At 45.5% G+C, this 18,319-nt stretch overlaps 1 protein-coding gene and 1 long non-coding RNA gene across 12 annotated transcripts in view; one reads left to right on the top strand and one right to left on the bottom strand.

Moving 5' to 3' along the window:
• FBF1 (Fas binding factor 1) overlaps positions 1-18,319 on the top strand; it is a 215,869-nt gene that overhangs the window by 78,420 nt on the left and 119,130 nt on the right. For 6 of the 8 annotated variants that reach the window (XR_015058923.1, XM_085883880.1, XM_085883875.1 and 3 more), the window contains one exon: positions 7,847-7,930. The exons of the other annotated variants lie outside the window; for them this stretch is intronic. Coding sequence is in view for 4 of the 6 variants with exons in the window: in XM_085883875.1 (XP_085740001.1) it covers positions 7,847-7,930 (84 nt within the window). In the remaining 2 variants the exon portion in view is untranslated. The remainder of the gene's footprint in view (positions 1-7,846; positions 7,931-18,319) is intronic. 8 annotated transcript variants of the gene reach the window in all.
• Positions 1-18,319, bottom strand: part of LOC147024208 (uncharacterized) — a 46,781-nt gene that overhangs the window by 6,815 nt on the left and 21,647 nt on the right. For 3 of the 4 annotated variants that reach the window (XR_015058926.1, XR_015058925.1, XR_015058927.1), the window contains one exon: positions 9,853-9,999. This is a non-coding gene — a long non-coding RNA (uncharacterized LOC147024208). Of the gene's footprint in view, positions 1-9,852; positions 10,000-14,450; positions 14,555-18,319 lie in introns of all 4 variants that reach the window. The other variant, XR_015058928.1, reaches the window with a different exon arrangement.

Genomic DNA, 18,319 nt, shown 5'->3' with positions numbered 1-18,319 from the left:
TTGTCCATTGTCTACTAATGTCCTTGTAATTCATCAAAATACACTGAGCTTCTACCCATGTCTGTGTCCTCCATGTGATTTAAAGTACAAGTTCCACCACAATTAAGTCTCAGATTAATACATGCTGGCATTTACTTTTACATCGAACATTTTATTTCACATTGGAAGTTGTTTCTTTTAAATTTGCATCAAAAACAGCCTTTGGCATGTGTTCCAAGCAAGCTCTTGAACAGGTGACATTTCCCCTCCGTATACGTTATACTATACATTTTTGTACAATGAAATAAAGCCCTCCCAGTAACTTAATCATCAAACATATGTGTAACTAATATTGTACATCACCATGAATTGTAAAAACAAATCTAGACTAATAAAAGGCAATGTGTGTGTGTGTGTGTGTGTGTGTGTGTGTGTGTGTGTGTGTGTGTGTGTGTGTGTGTGTGTGTGTGTGTGTGTGTGTGTGTGTGTGTGTCTCTCGTTGATTGATATGTCCATGTGTGGGTTTTAGAATGTGGAATGGAGTCCTCCCTCCCAGGGTGGGCTCAAAGTATACACCTTCATTTCAGTAAGGGGTCACGATTCATGGACCAAGCTGTGAAGTTTTCTGTTCTCAAAGTTTTGTGCTGATGGCTCTCTTGAGGATCTTTGCTCAACCCTGGACAGCTTCCAACTGTTATTCGTTTATTATAATATTCCTAGGAATGGTTTTTAGCTCACCTGTAAAGTAGTTCCGGGGAGCTTATGGGATGGCGAGTCGTCTGTCCGTCTGTCCGTCCATCCACAAATACTTGCGACTTCTTCTCAGGTTTATGGGGGGGGGCAGGGGGAGTGGGTTCCTTCCCCAAAGAGGAATTTACTTTCTTCTCAAATTATACAATTCCGATAAAAGTCCACAACAATCTTCATCACCTCCACTCATGTGGTTGTACAGGTAACAAACCTACCAAAGTTTGTTCATGACATTATAAAAATCTGGCTTGAAGGGGATTTATGGAGGGTTGCCCCCCAAAATATGTTTGCTTTCTTCTCCAAAACCACAAACGCAATTCCGATGAAACTTGACCACAACCTTTATCACCCGTGATTTACCAAGGTTTGTTCATGGCCTAAAAAAAAATCCATTGGTATTTACTTTCTTCTCCATTATATATTTTGTTGGTCATCCATACCTACCAGTGGTTGCCTGATTATCTTATCCAGCCACGACCAGGTGAGCACCCAGGGATACTGCCCCTATGGTTAATATCTCTGTGAGGTTCTTTGCCATCATTACTGTAGCTCCAGCTGTCACTGGTGCAACTTTGGCATTCTTCAACTTCCAGGATCTTCTCACTTCATTCTTGAGGTCTTGGTGTTTGGTCATTTTCTTGGTTTCTACATCGTGTAGTCCAAAAATCACTGCTATTAACACCTCAATCAGCAATGCCTCCTTCTCTTGTTTTTTTTTGTACCTATGATATCTGGTTGCAACGCTTTGTTTTCGATGTTCACGCTCGGTGGAATCATTAGTTTGTGTGTGAGCAGTAGATACTTCCATGTTCTCAGTGATTACTTTTGGTTCATGTTCCAACAAATTTTCTGGAACTGGGACATCAAAGTTTTTGCGGATGTGCCAGTGGAGTACTTTACAAACTCTGTTGTGTCATTGTGTGTACAGCTGTTCTGACATGAGTTTGTTTTTGTGTGTGTGTTCGGTCATTAAGCACAACATTATTCTCTTTACTAACCTCTCACCTTTCTTTCTTCTTTTTTTTTCATACTCCTCCCTCTCTCCCTCCCTCACACCCTGTCCTCGCATCCCTCCCTCCCACGGTATAGCAAAATTTGGTGATGCATAGCTCTACTCACTTCCCCCCCTTCCTCGCTGTTCCCCCTTCCGAGCTTCCCCTCCCTCCTGCCTCTTCTTTCTCCCCTCCCTCCTCTCCTCTCTTCCTCTCACTCCCTCCCCTCCCTCCTCTCTCATCCCCCCTCCTTAATACCCCCCCCCCCATCAGTGAAGCGACGGGTTGTATTTGCTCGGAGGAAATAAAATACCTTAAATGGTAATCAATCCGCCACGGAGAGAAGAGAAGCTGATGTTTCGGGCCTTACCCTTCGTCAGAGCAAAATAGAACGGAAATCTGGTGGGGTTGGTGAAAAGAGAGCTCCGCAAATGATGTCATCACTGATGTGCTGGGAATGGGGAACACCGATTGGACAGAGGTTTGCACGTCATATGTGATGTATATCTCAGGGTGAAACGCCATGAGTGATGTGTTCGTGGAGAGAAGAGGAAGAGAAAGAAGGGAGATAAAATGAGAAGATAAAGTAAGAAAGGAACCGGTGAAGAGATAGAAATGGAGATAGGATGGTGTGGGGGGGGAGGGGAGGGGGGAGGGGTGTATAGGAGGGGTAGGGGATGTAGTAGGGGGGTGGTAGTGGGGGCGGAGAAGGGAGAGGGACAAGGAAGTGGAAAATGAGGAAGTAAATGGACTGAAAAAGTATAAGAAGAGAGGGTTGAAGGATGAGCCTGAATGGGTGCTGCTGTTCCAAGTTTATGGATGAAGTCCTATTCCTTGAGTTTCCAGGAGTCATTACTTTTATGGTGGAGTATCAAACCACAGACAGACATGTGATGAATAGCTTGCCCTGCCTGGTTGAAGTGCTGAGGAATCGGTTTACGAAGATCATCATTGTTGTTTCTGACATTGCAGAGGTGTTCTCTAAAGCGGTCTCCAAGATTTTGTCCAGTTTTACCGATGTAGAGTTTATTGCAAAGTGAGCATAAAACAGTAGATTTCATTGGACGTGGTAGAGGTGACAAATGAGTGCTGATGTTCAGGTTGTACAGGTAACAAATGGGTGCTGATGAGAGGTGTGAGAAGAAGAGAAGAGGAGGTTTACACCGAGTGGTTTGCCTTTGCATTTTCACTCTCAGCTGGGGAGTGAATTTGGCCATTTTGTCGGCATGCAATGACCTACTGCTTGTGAAAATAACAAGAATGACTGCACTGTGGTCGCAACCTGTGACAAAATCTGGTAATGGGCCGATTGGGAAACACGCATTTAAAGCACTCCTCAAAGATCAACAGCACGATTGGGAAACGCACATTTTTTTGCTGTTAAAAGATTAACTCGACAACTCTCATCCATATGTCTGGTGTTGGCTTAATGGTTAGGGTGGTGGGCTTTGGATCCTTGGGTCCTGAGTTCAAATCCCGCTCAGCTGTTAAATTAATACCAGGTGGGGTTAACTCGGCCCCTCATCCTTCCGAGGTCAGCAAAATGAGTGTCAGCATGCTGTTGTACTGTGTCAGAGTGGCGACCTGTCCAGGATTGTGCCCAACAGGTAAGAAGACTGCTTAAGCAGCACCAACGCTCTGCACAGAGTATAGTCCCAATCTCCTCTCCTCCTCTCATCCATGTCGACCTCCACCTTGGTTTTGCAGAACGAGCTGATTCATCACACAGTCACGGATTGTTTCACCCCAACATGGGGCCATTGAAAAACGACATAATGATATTTTTTTTCTCGTAATTTACGTAACTTAATGCTTGATTATGTAATGTAACGTAGCGCTTGATTACATTGCATTCTGATGTACCATGTGTTCTGATAGGCCTGATTAAACCTTGCTGTTATTCGACATATGATTCGATTTTTCGGGGTCCCTCATTATTACGTATCGCCTCCTAAACTGCGAGACGGATTGTCGCCACTTTCGGCATGCGGGTGCTCTGTGGTCTAATGAACAGCATTGGCTATGTGAGATCGCGCCAGATGGACAGGTTTGGGAATTTTTGGCGATTTTCTAATTTTTACATTTGTTTGCACGGCGACATGTGACATCACTGCAGATAGGTGTAAGGACGTCATGACATCATCGGTCATTCGCTGACGTCATTACATCTGTCGTCGACAAACCGTCACCGCTGAGAGGCGTAATTCCACTCCTAGAAAACAGTGTCTGCAATGTAAAACCCTCTTCTGCACATGCTGACTACCTCAGAATGTGCATTTGACTCAAAAAATGTAACAAGAAACATTGTATATAAAGAAGTTCTATAAATCACATTGTGGACACTGGATATATTGACGTCGTAACGAACCTTTACTTTAGAAACTTTGCGCGGAGCGTGGGTTTGGCTAGTCGTGATTAACACTCGACCCAAACAAAGCCAATGGAAATCTGACGCAACAAACCCGGACAGTGTATAATCGGCAGAGGCCTCCAGGCCTGATGTGTTCGGTCCACCTGAAAACCAAGATGGTGGCCATATGATTTTTGTTTGAGTGTCATGGTGGGTGGAGTCAAGCGACCATGTGGGTGTGGTCCGGCAGCTGTCTGACCAATGGGTGCACATTTCAAAAATCAACCCCCGACAACAACAGCAATGCGAAGCTCTTGTGGACCTGCGACGTGCCGCAGGTAAAAAAAAAAAAAATACCCATAGGATCTTTAATATTCATCATCAAACAGTGCCAGCAGACGGGACACCTGGCTTAACATCCATCTGAGGGATGGCACACTTTATGAAGACATGCCTGTGTTCGAAGCACCAATCTGAGTGTTTATATGAAAGTCGAAAATCGAACCTTGACTACATTGCTTAAAGGTGAGTTTTCTGGTGCTGTCAAGCTCTTCATTTGTGTTTTCAGATTTTATTTTTTCAACTGTAATCTACAGCGACAAATTACAATATGACAGCAGTCTTTTTATTCATTTATTTTTTTAAGATAGACTATCAATTTGGAAGCTATTTTCTTTGTTGAGTGAAGTGTTCCACTTAATCCAGAACAAGTATAACAATATCAAGTCAGATCAGGGTAGTAAGATAGAGGTCTTTCACTCAGAGAGTAGTTAAAGCTTAGAATAGTCTCTTGGAAATACAGTAACAGCATAAACAGTAGATAGGTTTAAATTTGAGTTAGAGAGGTACCTGGAAGCTTTAGGGATAGAGGATGTGTATACATTGGTATGACTGGTAGGGAGCAAAGGTATGGATGTATGATTGATGCATGTATCGTCATTGAGAGGATCTCGTTAAAAGGTCAATGTGCAGTCAATGATTGTTGATCCCTCACCTACAACAATTTGTATCCCTAAAAATAAACACACCCTCGTGCTGTCGCTCTGCCTGATTCACTGTTTTCATCTCCACTTCTCCTCCACTCCCTCTCTCTCTCTCTCTTGTCCTCCCCACTAAGGGAAATTGATTAAATGGGAAAGCTCAGGTTTGTGTAATAGATGATGAACATACTGGAATATTAAATTAATGGGATGGTGAAATAGCAGAGGAATGATGACCAAATGGCCTCATTCCTGTTTATTGCAGATGCCAGATATGTCATCATCACTATCCCCACTTTATATCTGGGATTCTTATCGGTATTATTGTCCCTGTATCCACATCAACAGGATCAGCATCCCAGAATCTGATAAATCTTCATTCGAGAATATAGTGGCAAAGTAGTTTTCCAAGTCAAATGACGATATTAGGTCAGCTAATTTGTGTGAGTGGTATATAGAAGCATGCTTGTAGTTTGCCATTCGAGTATCGTGTGTCGGAGTGGCGACCCGTCCAGGATTGTGTCCAACAGCCCAGGAGAATGCTTCAGCAGCACTGATGCTCTGTGCAGAGTTTGGTCCTCATGGATGGAGGGATGGATGGATACACTGTATTTCAGTTTGCTGAATTGTTTCTTATAATTATGTCACGGTGAGAGTGTAGGGCCCACACTGCTGATGGGTTTTTCTTGGGCAGCACCAACGAACTTGGACTTTTTCACTGAGACATCTCAAATAATTCTAAAATTACATGCAGTTCTTTGTGCAGTTCTAGAAGCATTGGTGATAGAGGGGTATATATATATATATATGTATATATATATATATATATATATATATATATATATATATATATATATATATATATTGTTGCGGATTCGCGCCCGCCGGCGTGCGGACGGCCACGTAACTCGAATCGCGGCACGTCGCCTACCGGACGGACAATCCAGTCGTGACCCTCTCGGACTAACGCCGGGAACCAGTCACGGGTGGACCTTTCGGTCTCACCGCAATCGTGCCAATCGGCCCCCGCGTGGGATAGGGTTGCTCGCCAAATTCGACCTACCTAAGTACCCACACGGAGGGTAGACCGGGCGATCGCACCTCGCCGCAGGTCGACTTCGGACACGGGCCACTTAAGCGACCCGTTCCGTACTATCGGGATAACCGAGCGGTGTTATTCGTCAGCCTCGACGGTTCGATTAATTATCGGGCGTCTTTGCCCACGACCAACCCTTTACGTGAAGCAAGATGGGGATTCAATAGAGGAAAAGACGAAGCGAAGCGGGAAAACAGTTCAACATGAAGCACATTTATTTCGCGATGAACGGAAAGCACACATATACAATTCCACCAAAAGCACATGCAAAAGAAGAAGACAATGCAATATTACACAAAAAGCAAATGCAACAATGCAGATCTAACCGACTACCGGGCGCACGGCAACACTTATACAATTTTACTTCACAGACGGCGCCGACAACACATATTCCCAAAGCAAAAGAAAAAGAACCACCCTCAAGGATGAGGCGGGCCTGGGGCCGAGACCGGGTCGGGCCTACCCGTCTGATGATGAGACGCGAAGTGGCGGTGGTGCCTCAACTCCGCGGGCCTCGCGGACAGTGTCTGGTAGGGGGTGGGAAGGGGGCCCCCTTTTGTCGCACTATCTCAGCGCGGGGGGAAACAGGAGGGGGTTGCTGATGCTCGGGGAAAGGAGGATTTCACAAAATCGCGGGTCCCGCGACGAGCGTCTCCACCACGACCTCGGTCGCGCCGCCGGCCTTTCTCTCCGCAGTTCCCCGAATCCGACGCGAGCACCCCCTCGTCCGCCTTCGCCGCCGCCGCCTCTCCACAGCTCCGTCCTCTTCACTCCGACTCCGCGAACTCCCAACTGCGAACTGCTAACTGCGAACTGCTAACTGCGAACTGCTAACTGCGAACTGCTCTCTTCTCCACTTCCAACTCCGAACTCTTCCTCCTGCGAACTGAACTGCCTCGACTGACGAACGCGGCCCCTTATATCCCCCGTGACCTCGCTCCTTCATCTTTGACCCTCTGCCTCCGACCTTTCACCTCTCTTGCTGGCTCCCCATTGGCCCGAGGAAAAGTGGGCGTGAATGCTTTTTGATCCATGAATTTGCATATAGCGACCGCCCTCCAACGCCCTGGAGGCGGGGCCAAATCGCCCCTCGCTCACCGATTGGACGGAACAAAAGTGAGCGTGAGTCGTTTTTGATCCGTTTTTCTGCGGAAAGTCCGCGATGCTTTTGAACACGCTGCTCGGTGCGCGCTCTACACGAGTCCAGCATCGGTGCCGAGTGGCGCGAGATGACGGTGATGCGATGGTGGCGAGTTGTGACGGTAAAGGTCGTGGCGGTTGTGGTGAAGCGGCGTTGTGGTTGGTGGTTGTTGTTGTGATGGCTGTTGAGACGTGGTTGGTGGTGGTAATAATGGCGGTTGGTCCAAAATAAAGATAGTAAAAGAAAAACGGCTATCCTGAAGAGTCGCAGCCCTCATGAATGACATTTATTCCCTCTAGACAACGGGTTTGGGCCTAACTACACATATACTTACCGAGATATCTCACCTAAGGGACCTGAATGGTGGTTTGCGAATTTGGTCAACCACAACAATATATATATATATATATATATATATATATATATATATATATATATATATATATATATATATATATATATATATATATATATATATATATATATATATATATATATTGGTATGAATGGAAGGAAACATCGCTATGGATTGGGGATTGATGCATGTGCGTTCTGCAGAAACCTGGGAGGGACAGAGCCAAGAGGAAGCAGAGCATCCAAGACCAAAAAGGAGGCATTGGAATACAGAGAAGCCACCTACTCGTATGTATCTTATTTTTTTTTTTGTATACATGATCGAGGCTCATCAAAGAGCTGGAGCAGAAGGGAAGGGAATAAAATGGGAAACACCAACAACAGAGTAGAAGTAAGAGTGAGAGTAAGTTAAAGGTGGAGAGGGAGGAGGACACATGGGGTAAACAAGCCTCACACAAACGAAATGAAACACAGCAAGAAGGGGAAGCGAGGATGGAACAGAAAATGAACAAACCAACCGATCACTAACAAACAAAAAGAGGTGGAGGAAAAAGTGGGAGGGGTGGGGGGATTACAATAACCTGGAAAAGGGGAGTGCTTGGGAATAGGGTAATTTGGGGGTAGAAGAGGTAATGAGAATGGATGTGGCAAACCTGAGGTAGTGGTGAACAGTGGTCTTGAAGCTCCAGAGGGGAGAACGGGACTGAACAGACTGGGGAAGTTGGTTCCATAAGCAAAATAATAATAATAATAATACCATTCCTTTTGTGCTATGAAGGTGCATGGGTTGCCACTCTGACGCAGGTTACCCCAAATGATTATGACCCCAGTACAATGGTACTAATTTCACTGACCTTGGAAGGATGACTACTCTGACGCAGGTTACCCTGAATGATTATTACCCCAGTACAATAGTACTCATTTCACTGACCTTGGAAGGATGACAGGCCGAGCCAACCCCACCTGGTGTTAATTTAATGTCCGACAGGGGCTCAAACTCAGGACCCTAAGGTCCCAAGCCAACCACCTTAACCACAAAGCCAACACCAGGCTTCTAAGCAGAATAAAATGGGAACAAATGAGTGGAGGTGAGCAGTGAGCCTGGATTTTGGGAGCTTAACAAGAACAGGATTACTGGCAGACAATTATATGCACCATGCAGAAACCTGGGAAGGACAGAGCCAAGAGAAGGCAGAGGGTGCAAGAACAAAAAGGAGGCAGTAGAATACAGAGAGACCACAAACCTGTCTGTGACATGAAAGTAACAGGCCGAGACACTCAGCTTTGTCACTGCACATCCCACTTATTTTGAGGGTCTTGCTTTCCGTGGCATCACGAAGGGCAAGGTGTGAGGCAGGGTTGTCAGTCCAAAGGGGAGAGCAGTACGCCAACAAGCTGTGAATGAAGGCCTTGTAGAGTATCAAATGTTCTGATTGGCCAACAAAATACCTTGCATGAGGAAGGATGTCCAGTAGGTGGCTGACTTTGTAGGCCATCTTTAAAATATGGTCTTCTCATGAAAGAGCATAGTTGATGGTGAGGCCCAAAAGTTTGAGTAGCTTCACGTCTTCAAGTGCTTTGTTGAGGAAGTAGATAAGAGGGTTTGCCAGACGGTTCTTTCGCAGAGACAGGGTGAGTGTGTGGGATTTGGCGGGGTTGAAAGACGTGTTCCAAGTGTTGGACGAGCTCCTGATTACATAAAGGTCTGTGGAGGGAAGAGGCTGCTGCCTGCCTATCTGAAGGATAAGAGGAGATACAGCACTAGATGGAGTCATCAACCAATAAATGAGCAGGATTGTCCAGGGAATCAGAAAGAATATATTTTTCATATTCAGCCTGTAGCTGCTGCTTGCATAAATTCTGGGAGTGTGGCTGTGCCGCTAATGCAGTGTCCCCTGTTTCCTGTTAGTTGTACAAGGACTCCCTTGATTTATGCTAAAGATGCATTCTTAAAAAACTGAATGTAAAACGAAAATAAAAAACGATTTTCTGATTGGCATGATGTTATGAATCGAAGATGCGTTCCTGGTCAGAAATTTTTGGCCATAACCTAACTCGAACAAGAGCAAAGGCAGTAAATGTGTAAATCCAGTTCCTGTAAATACAGTACAGACTAAAGACATAATAACTGAATAAATCAACAAAGAACATAAATTAATGTTTACTGAATCCATTATGGACGGTTTTAAGTAAATGCACACGGTACTCACCAAAATCTGCGGAACACAGCGAGTGTCCTGGCCTGGGAGGTGCAGATGGGGTGGAGCAGTTTCTGAGACGATGAGGCACTCGACTTTAGTGCACTCGACTCTATTTCAGTGGCGTTACGAGTAATTGTCCTCGCAGTCAACTCCAGCCTTGACAGGGAAAGGAGATGAGAGGATCCCGTTAAGAGCAACACACTGAATTTGGGATCGAGTAGAGGAAGTCAGTCAGTCATAAGATGAGGTGACCTGGATGCTCTAAGCAGAGAGTTTACAGATCAAGCTGGGCTGCCATACTGTACAAAATGCTTGAGATAAGTTGAGAGAGATTTCTATGTCCGCGATAGAATGACCGGGTCTGAAACCGGTCATTCCAGTAGCAAAACAGTAATTGAACACTTTGAAAGGCCAAAATACATTTTTCACATTTTTCGTTTTAGTTGTGTTTTAATAATCTGGATTTTGAACTGCTGAAAACCATACTATCCTCAGGAGAATTACTGTGTTGCTACAATATTGTTGATACTAATTATAGCTGACTCACTGATGCACCTTTCAAGGAAGGACTAATCTGCTTGTGCTGTGACATCAGTTAGTGCACTTAAGCCTGGTGTTGGCTTAGTGGCTAGGGTGGTGGCTTGGGATCCTAGGGTCCTGAGTTCAAGCCCTGTTGGCCACTGAATGAAAATACACCAGAAGGTTGACTCAGCCTGTCGTCCTTCCGAGGTCGGCAAAATGAGCACCAGTGTACTGGTAAGGGGGACACTGCATTAGAGGCATAACCGCGTCCCAACCAATGATGCAACCAGCAGCCACAGGCTGCACTCGATCGAGAGAGTTAGTGCATTGTCAACACCATTTACGTGAATTTGAAGGACTGTTTTATGCCTTTAATCACCATGAATTGAATTTACAAAACTTATTCTTCGATATATTTTTTGAGACAATGTGGATAAATTATATTAATGATAATTTGTCCATTTTCTCCTTAAAACTTAATAGCCATTACTATATTAATGTACTCCGATTCCAGCCTGATAATTTTTTTATAAATGTCCCTTGTAAACCAAAGGTAAAGGCCATTTATTTATCAGGTCTGTGCCATATCCTTCTCCCTGTGTTCCCACCTAATGCACGTCGTGAAAATAATACACCTAGCCTCGAACAAGGAATTTGGCCAGATCACCAGCTCGACGAAAGATAACATGGAACCTTTAACTTGCATAACTTAAAGGCTATACAGGCCAGCCTTCTTCTTTTGTTAATGTTTTTATTTTTACATTTATCGAAGGCTTATAGAGGAGCTTGAACATATTGCTGTGGGCCGGGTGTCGGTGGCGAGAATGACCACGAGGTGGGGGAGGTTTGCGTCATCTCCCACCAAACTCCCCGGAATTGTCGGCCGTCACTCGGATAACTCCGCGAGCCGGAGGGTCGTTTAACTGGCCGTGGTCGCCAATATTTCAACCGCGTAGCGTGGGGTCTATTTTTCTATAACCAATTTACCTAATTAAATACGCGATTTCGATTACCGGGGAAACCACGCCCTCGGCACGTCTTGCTCGAACCGGGTCACTACCGACTGCGGTAGAGTTCCAACTACCGACTACCAACTCCGGTTCGGGTGCAGCCGAGCGGAAACTGTCAAAGCCGTGCCGGCTGGAATGAACGGATTATCGGGTATAAAAACACGGCTAAACTCAGATCCGAACCATGCTGGACCAATGCAAGAAGGGACGGAAACGAACTGGGGGCATTTCTAACAAGTTTTATTTTCAGTAAATGAAGACACAAAGCAAGACTTAACGCGAATATGCAAGAAGTATTTACAATGATCCAAAAACACTTATTCAGTTCCACTTAAAGACGGGCCCACACGCAGACACACACACAAAATGAAAAGAAACCCAGAGTCTTTATTGGACCCTCGCAGCCGTGGAGAGAGACAAGCTGGGGGCCAGAGTTCGGTGGTGTACCTGTCCGTTGGAGGAAGGGCATGCTCCGCGATGCGGCACCTGACAATGGTCGCTGGTTTGGTGCCCCAGTCGTACGTGTGGGACTCGTTCGTGGTGGCACTTGGGTGGTGAATGGCTGGGGTCCACGGAGGGGGGTCAGGGCCACTCTTCCCTTCCTCATAGAAGGCCAGCAGAGACATGTTCGCCACCTCGACGCCCACCAAAAACTCTTCAAAATAACTTTTAGAAGACTCTACAAGACCCCAAAAAGACTCTCCAAGACCTCAAAAAGACCCTCCAAGACCTCAAAAAGACCACCTGTCTTGGAGAGTGCTCGGGAATTTATGGACCTCCCTCAGCCGGGAGCGGCCTTGGTGAACAGACCTCGCTGTCCGCCTCTGATTGGACAGGTCCTACAGCCCACCTTTCCGGGGCGGGGCCTTGGCCCCTGCCGGGAAACCCCAGCCACTCCTCCACGCGGGCCCACACTCGACGAGTAACAGTATCAACGCTGCAACGGCCCCTACCGAGAAACCCCAGCCAGTTTTCCACGCGGGTTCATACTTGACGATTAACAGTATCAATGTTGCACAGGCCGTCGTGCAAGAGTTGCAACGTTTGTGGAAGGAACGCTTGTGGAAGTGGCAAGGAACGGCTGCAAGACCCTGCCTTGACAAGTCAGAGTGCTTGTGGACAGTGGGTGGGTAGTGGATCGTGATGGGGGAATGGATTGGTTGTTGGTTGTTCGTTGGAGGGTTCGTTGGATGTAAAGATTTAATAACCTAACTAAAAGATAACGCAACGCATGCTTTTGATTCTCCCACTAGACAAAAGGAAAGGGATCTGACTACACACATACTTAAAGGACATAACTGACTTTTGGGACATCTGTATGTTGAATGCAAATGGTTTCCAGATCCGTAACAATATATTTCATGTCAAACAAAGACGTAAATCGACATTGTACTTGTACATGAATTACAAGGGCATTCAATTCAATTCAATTCAATGCGGTTTTATTACAAATATCACGTGACAGAAGTCCGAGGACTCAGAGTCAGTGTTACAATTTCAATGAAGAGATGGTTTACAGGTTCCAATTCTAATGATTATGTATTAAGAGATGATAAAATGCGAGTTATAAAATGCATACAGCAATATGAAGTTATATCTACAAATAAAATTCGAATGGAAAAATATGAGAAACTATTAAATATCAGAATAACAAAGTATCAGTCGTCGTATTTAAGGGGAACTCAAATGCTCAGACCACCTCAGCACTATTTTATCCCTTGACATCCTACAAAATAGATATGATGTGTCCTTTTGTCCAATTTCCGAATTATAAAGTGCATAGATTTGTGATCAAAAGTCGAAATCTTTTTCTTCTTCAGATGAGCCATAATGTCACATCAGGAAGTGGACCATCATATCCGTACTGTCTAATTACCCTGCAATTACCCTGAAGTGGTTACATTTCCCTGCAATTGAACTCAAAGGGTGAATAATTTTAGATTTTCCACAAATATTCTGAGTCGATGCGTCCTTGGTACTTGTCTCGTAATACAAACCGAGATTGTTTCACGCTGCATCAATTGCCGAAAGACCCCAAATTTGCCAGAAATTGGATGAGGTTTGTCTGAAATACCAAAATATTTGCTTTTGTGCTCAGTACATTTTATAGAGTACTGTTATGAAACAACAGAGATGGCTAGATCTTGTGATTATCTGCCATGATTGAGAGAGGATGCCGTCCACATGATTAAGTGGAAGAAACAGCTGTCGCTGGAAACTGCAACACCATCTCTACCCAGCTACCGGTACATGTACACGGGCGATTTGAGTGGTGAATCAAACACCTGTTGCCATTGCCCGACAGTTACAAGAGCATCTGAAAATAATTGTTGATTAACACAAATTTCTCCAAGTCAAATGAACCACCATCTATTTGTAGTTGAGAGAAACTATGTATATATTGTTATGTTTGAAGGGGGGAGAGGTATATATTGTTGTGGGCCAGGGTTCAGTGGCGATAAACGACCACTAGGTGGAGCAGTGGAGTCGTCTCCCACCGAACACCCGGAATTTAGGTCGTGACCCTCGGATCAGTCCGAGAGTTCACGGGTCCCTTAGCAGACCGTGGTCGCCAATATTTCGACGGCGTGGGGAAGGGTTAATTGCTTAATTTCAATATACCTAAATACCCATGTCGTCCAACTACTGGGGAAAACCACACCCTCGGCCGACTTTGTCCAAATCGAGTCGCTATCACCGACTCGGATCCGGCGTAACCGAGCGGAAGTTACCAAAGCCGCGCTGGACCAAATGAACAATTTACCGGCCCAAACGGCCTCACTAATTCTCAAGTCCGAACCATGCTTAGTCAATCAAAGAAAGGGCAGAAACGAACTGGAACATTTAAACAATTATTTTATTTACAGAAAATAAAAGACAAGAGAAGCGAGACTTAAAGTGAATATATAAGCAAGGAATATTTACAATTATGCAAATAAAAACACTTAAACAATTCCTACTTAAAAGACGGGCCCAACACACTCAGACGCACACACAGAAGAAAAGAAACCAGGATTTTATTGTTCCCCTCGTAGCGTGAGGAGAGACGAGCTGGAGGTCAGAGTAAAAGAGTACCTGCCGTCGCAGGGAAGTGTGCTCGGAAATGCAGCACCTGGTCGCTAATGGTCGTCGGGACACGGTCCGGGAGCTTGTGCCAGGCTCGTGGTTTGGGACGGAACCTGCGTGGCAAATCGTTGGGGCACTCAAATTCCGATCCGTCCACGTCCCGACAAAACCGCCTTCTCTGTGCAGCCACCGCAACAACCACTACCACAAGCACAAAACAACAACCACGTCTTCTTTCGTCCACTCCACTCTTGTCCACCGAACTCTTCGCACCAACGCCAACGACAACGACACTGAAAACAACACATGACCTTCCGTCCACACCACTCCTGTTTCTCTACCACTCTTCTGGCATTGCTCGGGGGCTATATCTCCTCCCACACGAGGCGGGGCCTTGGCGAGAATCATCTCGCTGTCCGTCCCTCATTGGCCTGCGGCTGCACCCTTTCGAGTCAGAGCTGTGGCCCCTGCTCGGTAGCCCCAAATATTCCTCGTGGCCACGTGGCCTCGCTCGCGCAGAGAGTAACAGGATCTGCCCTGAAAAAATCGTCGTACCAGAGGAGTTTGTCTGTGGGGATGGAGTGTGATGGGCTGGTTGGGTCGTGCAGAAGGGATGGTAGATGTATGGGATGTAGATGGCTGATGTAATAACCTAACTAAAGACGTCACAACGCACGTTTTCGAGTCTCCCAACAGACAAAAAGGAAAGGGACCTATCTCACACGTACTAACCGGCATAACTTACTTTGGGACCTGAATGTTGAGTGCGCATGGTTTACAGATTCGGAACAATATTACCTTGGAAGAGAAAGAAATGTATAGAGTTGTAATGTCCATGTGCGAGTAGTTAGCCTATCTTGATGTGATTAAGAAGGGAAACGTTAGCTTAAGAATCGTCTTGTTTGAATGTGCACCACACAGGGGATGATGAGTGGTAATAATTTGGGATTGAGGTTAAGGAATTGTAGTATAACCCCTTGTAATGTGCCACCGGATGAGGGACTGGATAAGATGATGCAGTCCGAGATGCAGTCATTCCTTCGGTACTGCACCAGATTAGCACTTAGCAGTTGCATTGGGATTTGAATCCATGGGGGGATATATATATATATATATATATATATATATATATATATATATATATATATATATATATATATATATATATATATATATATATATATATATATATATATATATATATATATATATATATATATATATATATACTAGGGTGGTCCAAAAACAGCAAAAAAAATATAAAAAATTCAGATGTTGTCTCCACAAGCCTTAAATTATTCCACTATGATTCAATAACGCGCATAAAAAATTTAAGTTGATCGGAGGTGATTTAGAGGTCGCTCCATATGACGACTTTTAGTTTCATGAGTTGGTTAAATTAGGGTATGGTCAGGTACGATTACGGGTACTTCTGGATGTCCGAAGTGGAAATGGAGTGCATTTTCGAACTCTATGGGGTTGATTTACTCCAAGAAATGACTGCACCGACATTGAATTCACTACCATTTCGAAAATATGACCAAAAACAAGATTTATCATTACTGGAGTTGAGTAACTAATCCTACTCATTTCGATATTTTCTAATCTATAATTAATTTTTTTTTTTTTTTTTTGTATACCTTGGTCGAGGCTCGTATGAGAGCTAACATACAACTCACAGCAAGGAGGCATGAGACAAGAGGGGCGGGAGTGGAAGGGACAAAACAGTGGGGAACAGACACATTAGGTGAACTGTGGAAGGGAGAGGGATGGGGATGGGACCGGGAACATGGCGAAGAGAAGATGGACATTACAGGGACTTTCAGGAAGGAAAGCAGGGGAATTGAAGGAAGTGGGCTTGGGTGGATTATCGGGGGTAGAAAAGATCGAGGATTTGGATGGGGGAAGATAAGAGGTGGTGGTGAACAGCTGTTTTGAAAGCCTGGAGGGAAGAATGGGAAAGAATAGAGTGAGGAAGTTTATTCCAAAGGCGGGAAAAAAGAGGAATGAAAGAGTGAAGATGAGCAGTGATTCGTGATTTTGGTAGTTTTATCAGAAGGGGGTTGTTGGCGGACCTTGAGCGCCCTGTGGAAATGTGGTGGGGACAAATCGCAGAGAGAGCAGGGGGGGCAAGGCTGGAGAGGAGTCGGTAGAAGACAGAAAGACCACCGACCAACCTGCGGTGATTGAGTGAGAGGCCCAAAGACTCAGCTTCATTGCGGGAGATGCCGATGATCTTAAATGCCCTGGTTTCAACAGCGTGAATCCGAGAAAGGTGGGAGGCAGGAGCACCAGCCCAGAGGGGAGAGCAGTACTCCATCAGGCTACGGACAAAAGCTTTGTAAGTGGTCAGGAGCTCAAGAGGGCCGAGGAAGGACTTAGCACGATGGAGGATTCCCAGTCGGCGACTGGCTTTTGAGGCGAGGTTGGAAATGTGACTTTCCCAGGAAAGGTCATGGCAGATAGTGAGACCTAGAAGCTTGAAAGAAAAGACTTCTTCCAGAGGATTGTTGAGAAAGTGGATGGGGGGGTTTTGTAAACGGTCCTTTCGAAGAGACATAGTGAGAGTGTGAGATTTGTCTGGATTGAAAGACATGTTCCACGTGTTGGACCAGTTTGTGATTTTATCCAGATCTGCAGTGAGTGAAGAAGCTGCTGCTTGCCGGTCTGAGGGATGACAGATGGTACAGCAGAGGGTGGAGTCGTCGGCAAAGAGAAATAGAGGATTTTCCAGAGAGTCCGAGAGATCATTGATGAAAACCAGAAAAAGAACAGGGCCCAGAACGCTACTTTGAGGAACTCCAGCCTGCACAGGAAGAGGGGATGAAAGAGCTCCATTTAGGGCCACACGTTGACTGCGACAGGAGAGGAAGTCTGCGAGCCATGAGTGGAGATGGCCTTGAATACCATGGGAAGAGAGTTTGGTGAGTAGGGCAGGGTGCCAGACTGTGTCAAAAGCACGTGATATGTCCAGGGATACGGCTCGGATTTCCTGTCTGGCATTGAGGACCTCCATCCATTGATGGGAGAGCAGAAGCAGCATATCCAGGGTAGAGTGACCTGGTCTGAAACCAAATTGATGATTGGAAATCAAGCCATTGGAGAAGAGGAAGGATTTCATATCTGAGGCGATGATGGATTCCATCACCTTGCTGATGATTGGGAGAAGGCTGATTGGTCTGTAGTTATAGGGATCTGTTTTTGCACCTTTTTATGCAGGGCAGTGATGTTAGCAGATTATCAAGCAGATGGCAGATGACCTTGGGCAAATGAGAGGGTGAATAGAACAGAGAGAGGGTGAGCAAGAGCAGAAGAGCAGGCTTTGAGGACACGTGGGCTGATGCCGTCTGGACCGGTTGCAGAATCTGACTCGAGGTTTGAAAGCAAGCTCTCCACCTTGTCAGGAGAAAAGGATACAGAGTCCAGGGACAGTTGGGTGCGACTGGGTAAAGTGGGTAGAGATAGTGATGGGTTTAGGACACAAGATTTAGCTGCAAACACCGAGTTTAGACATTCAGCTTTATCACGTGTAGAATCAGCAGTGCGGCCATTTGAGGTAAGGGAGGGGATGGAGGGGGAACATACACCAGAAACAGATTTGATTAAACGCCACCAGGATTTTGAGGAGGGAGAGAGGTATGAGAGTTCAGAGTTGAGATGAGAAAGATGTTTTCTGGCTCTCCTGAGGGTAGATACACACTTGTTCCGAGCTTTGTGGAAAGAACTGAGATTGCCCTCAGTTGGGTTTGCTTTCCATGAGGCAAAGGCAAGTTGTTTCAGGACAACTGCCTCGCCACAAGCTTCAGTAAACCAAGGGCGGGAGGAAGGGTAAGACAACTGAACACGAGAGGGGATAAATATGTGCATGAGGGAGAGCA

Source organism: Eptatretus burgeri, chromosome 6 (genome assembly GCF_056783735.1).
Source record: "Eptatretus burgeri isolate ZD-2024b chromosome 6, Ebu_testis_v1, whole genome shotgun sequence".
Classification (NCBI taxonomy): Eukaryota; Metazoa; Chordata; class Myxini; order Myxiniformes; family Myxinidae; genus Eptatretus; species Eptatretus burgeri.
This window is presented reverse-complemented; position numbering and strand designations above follow the sequence as displayed.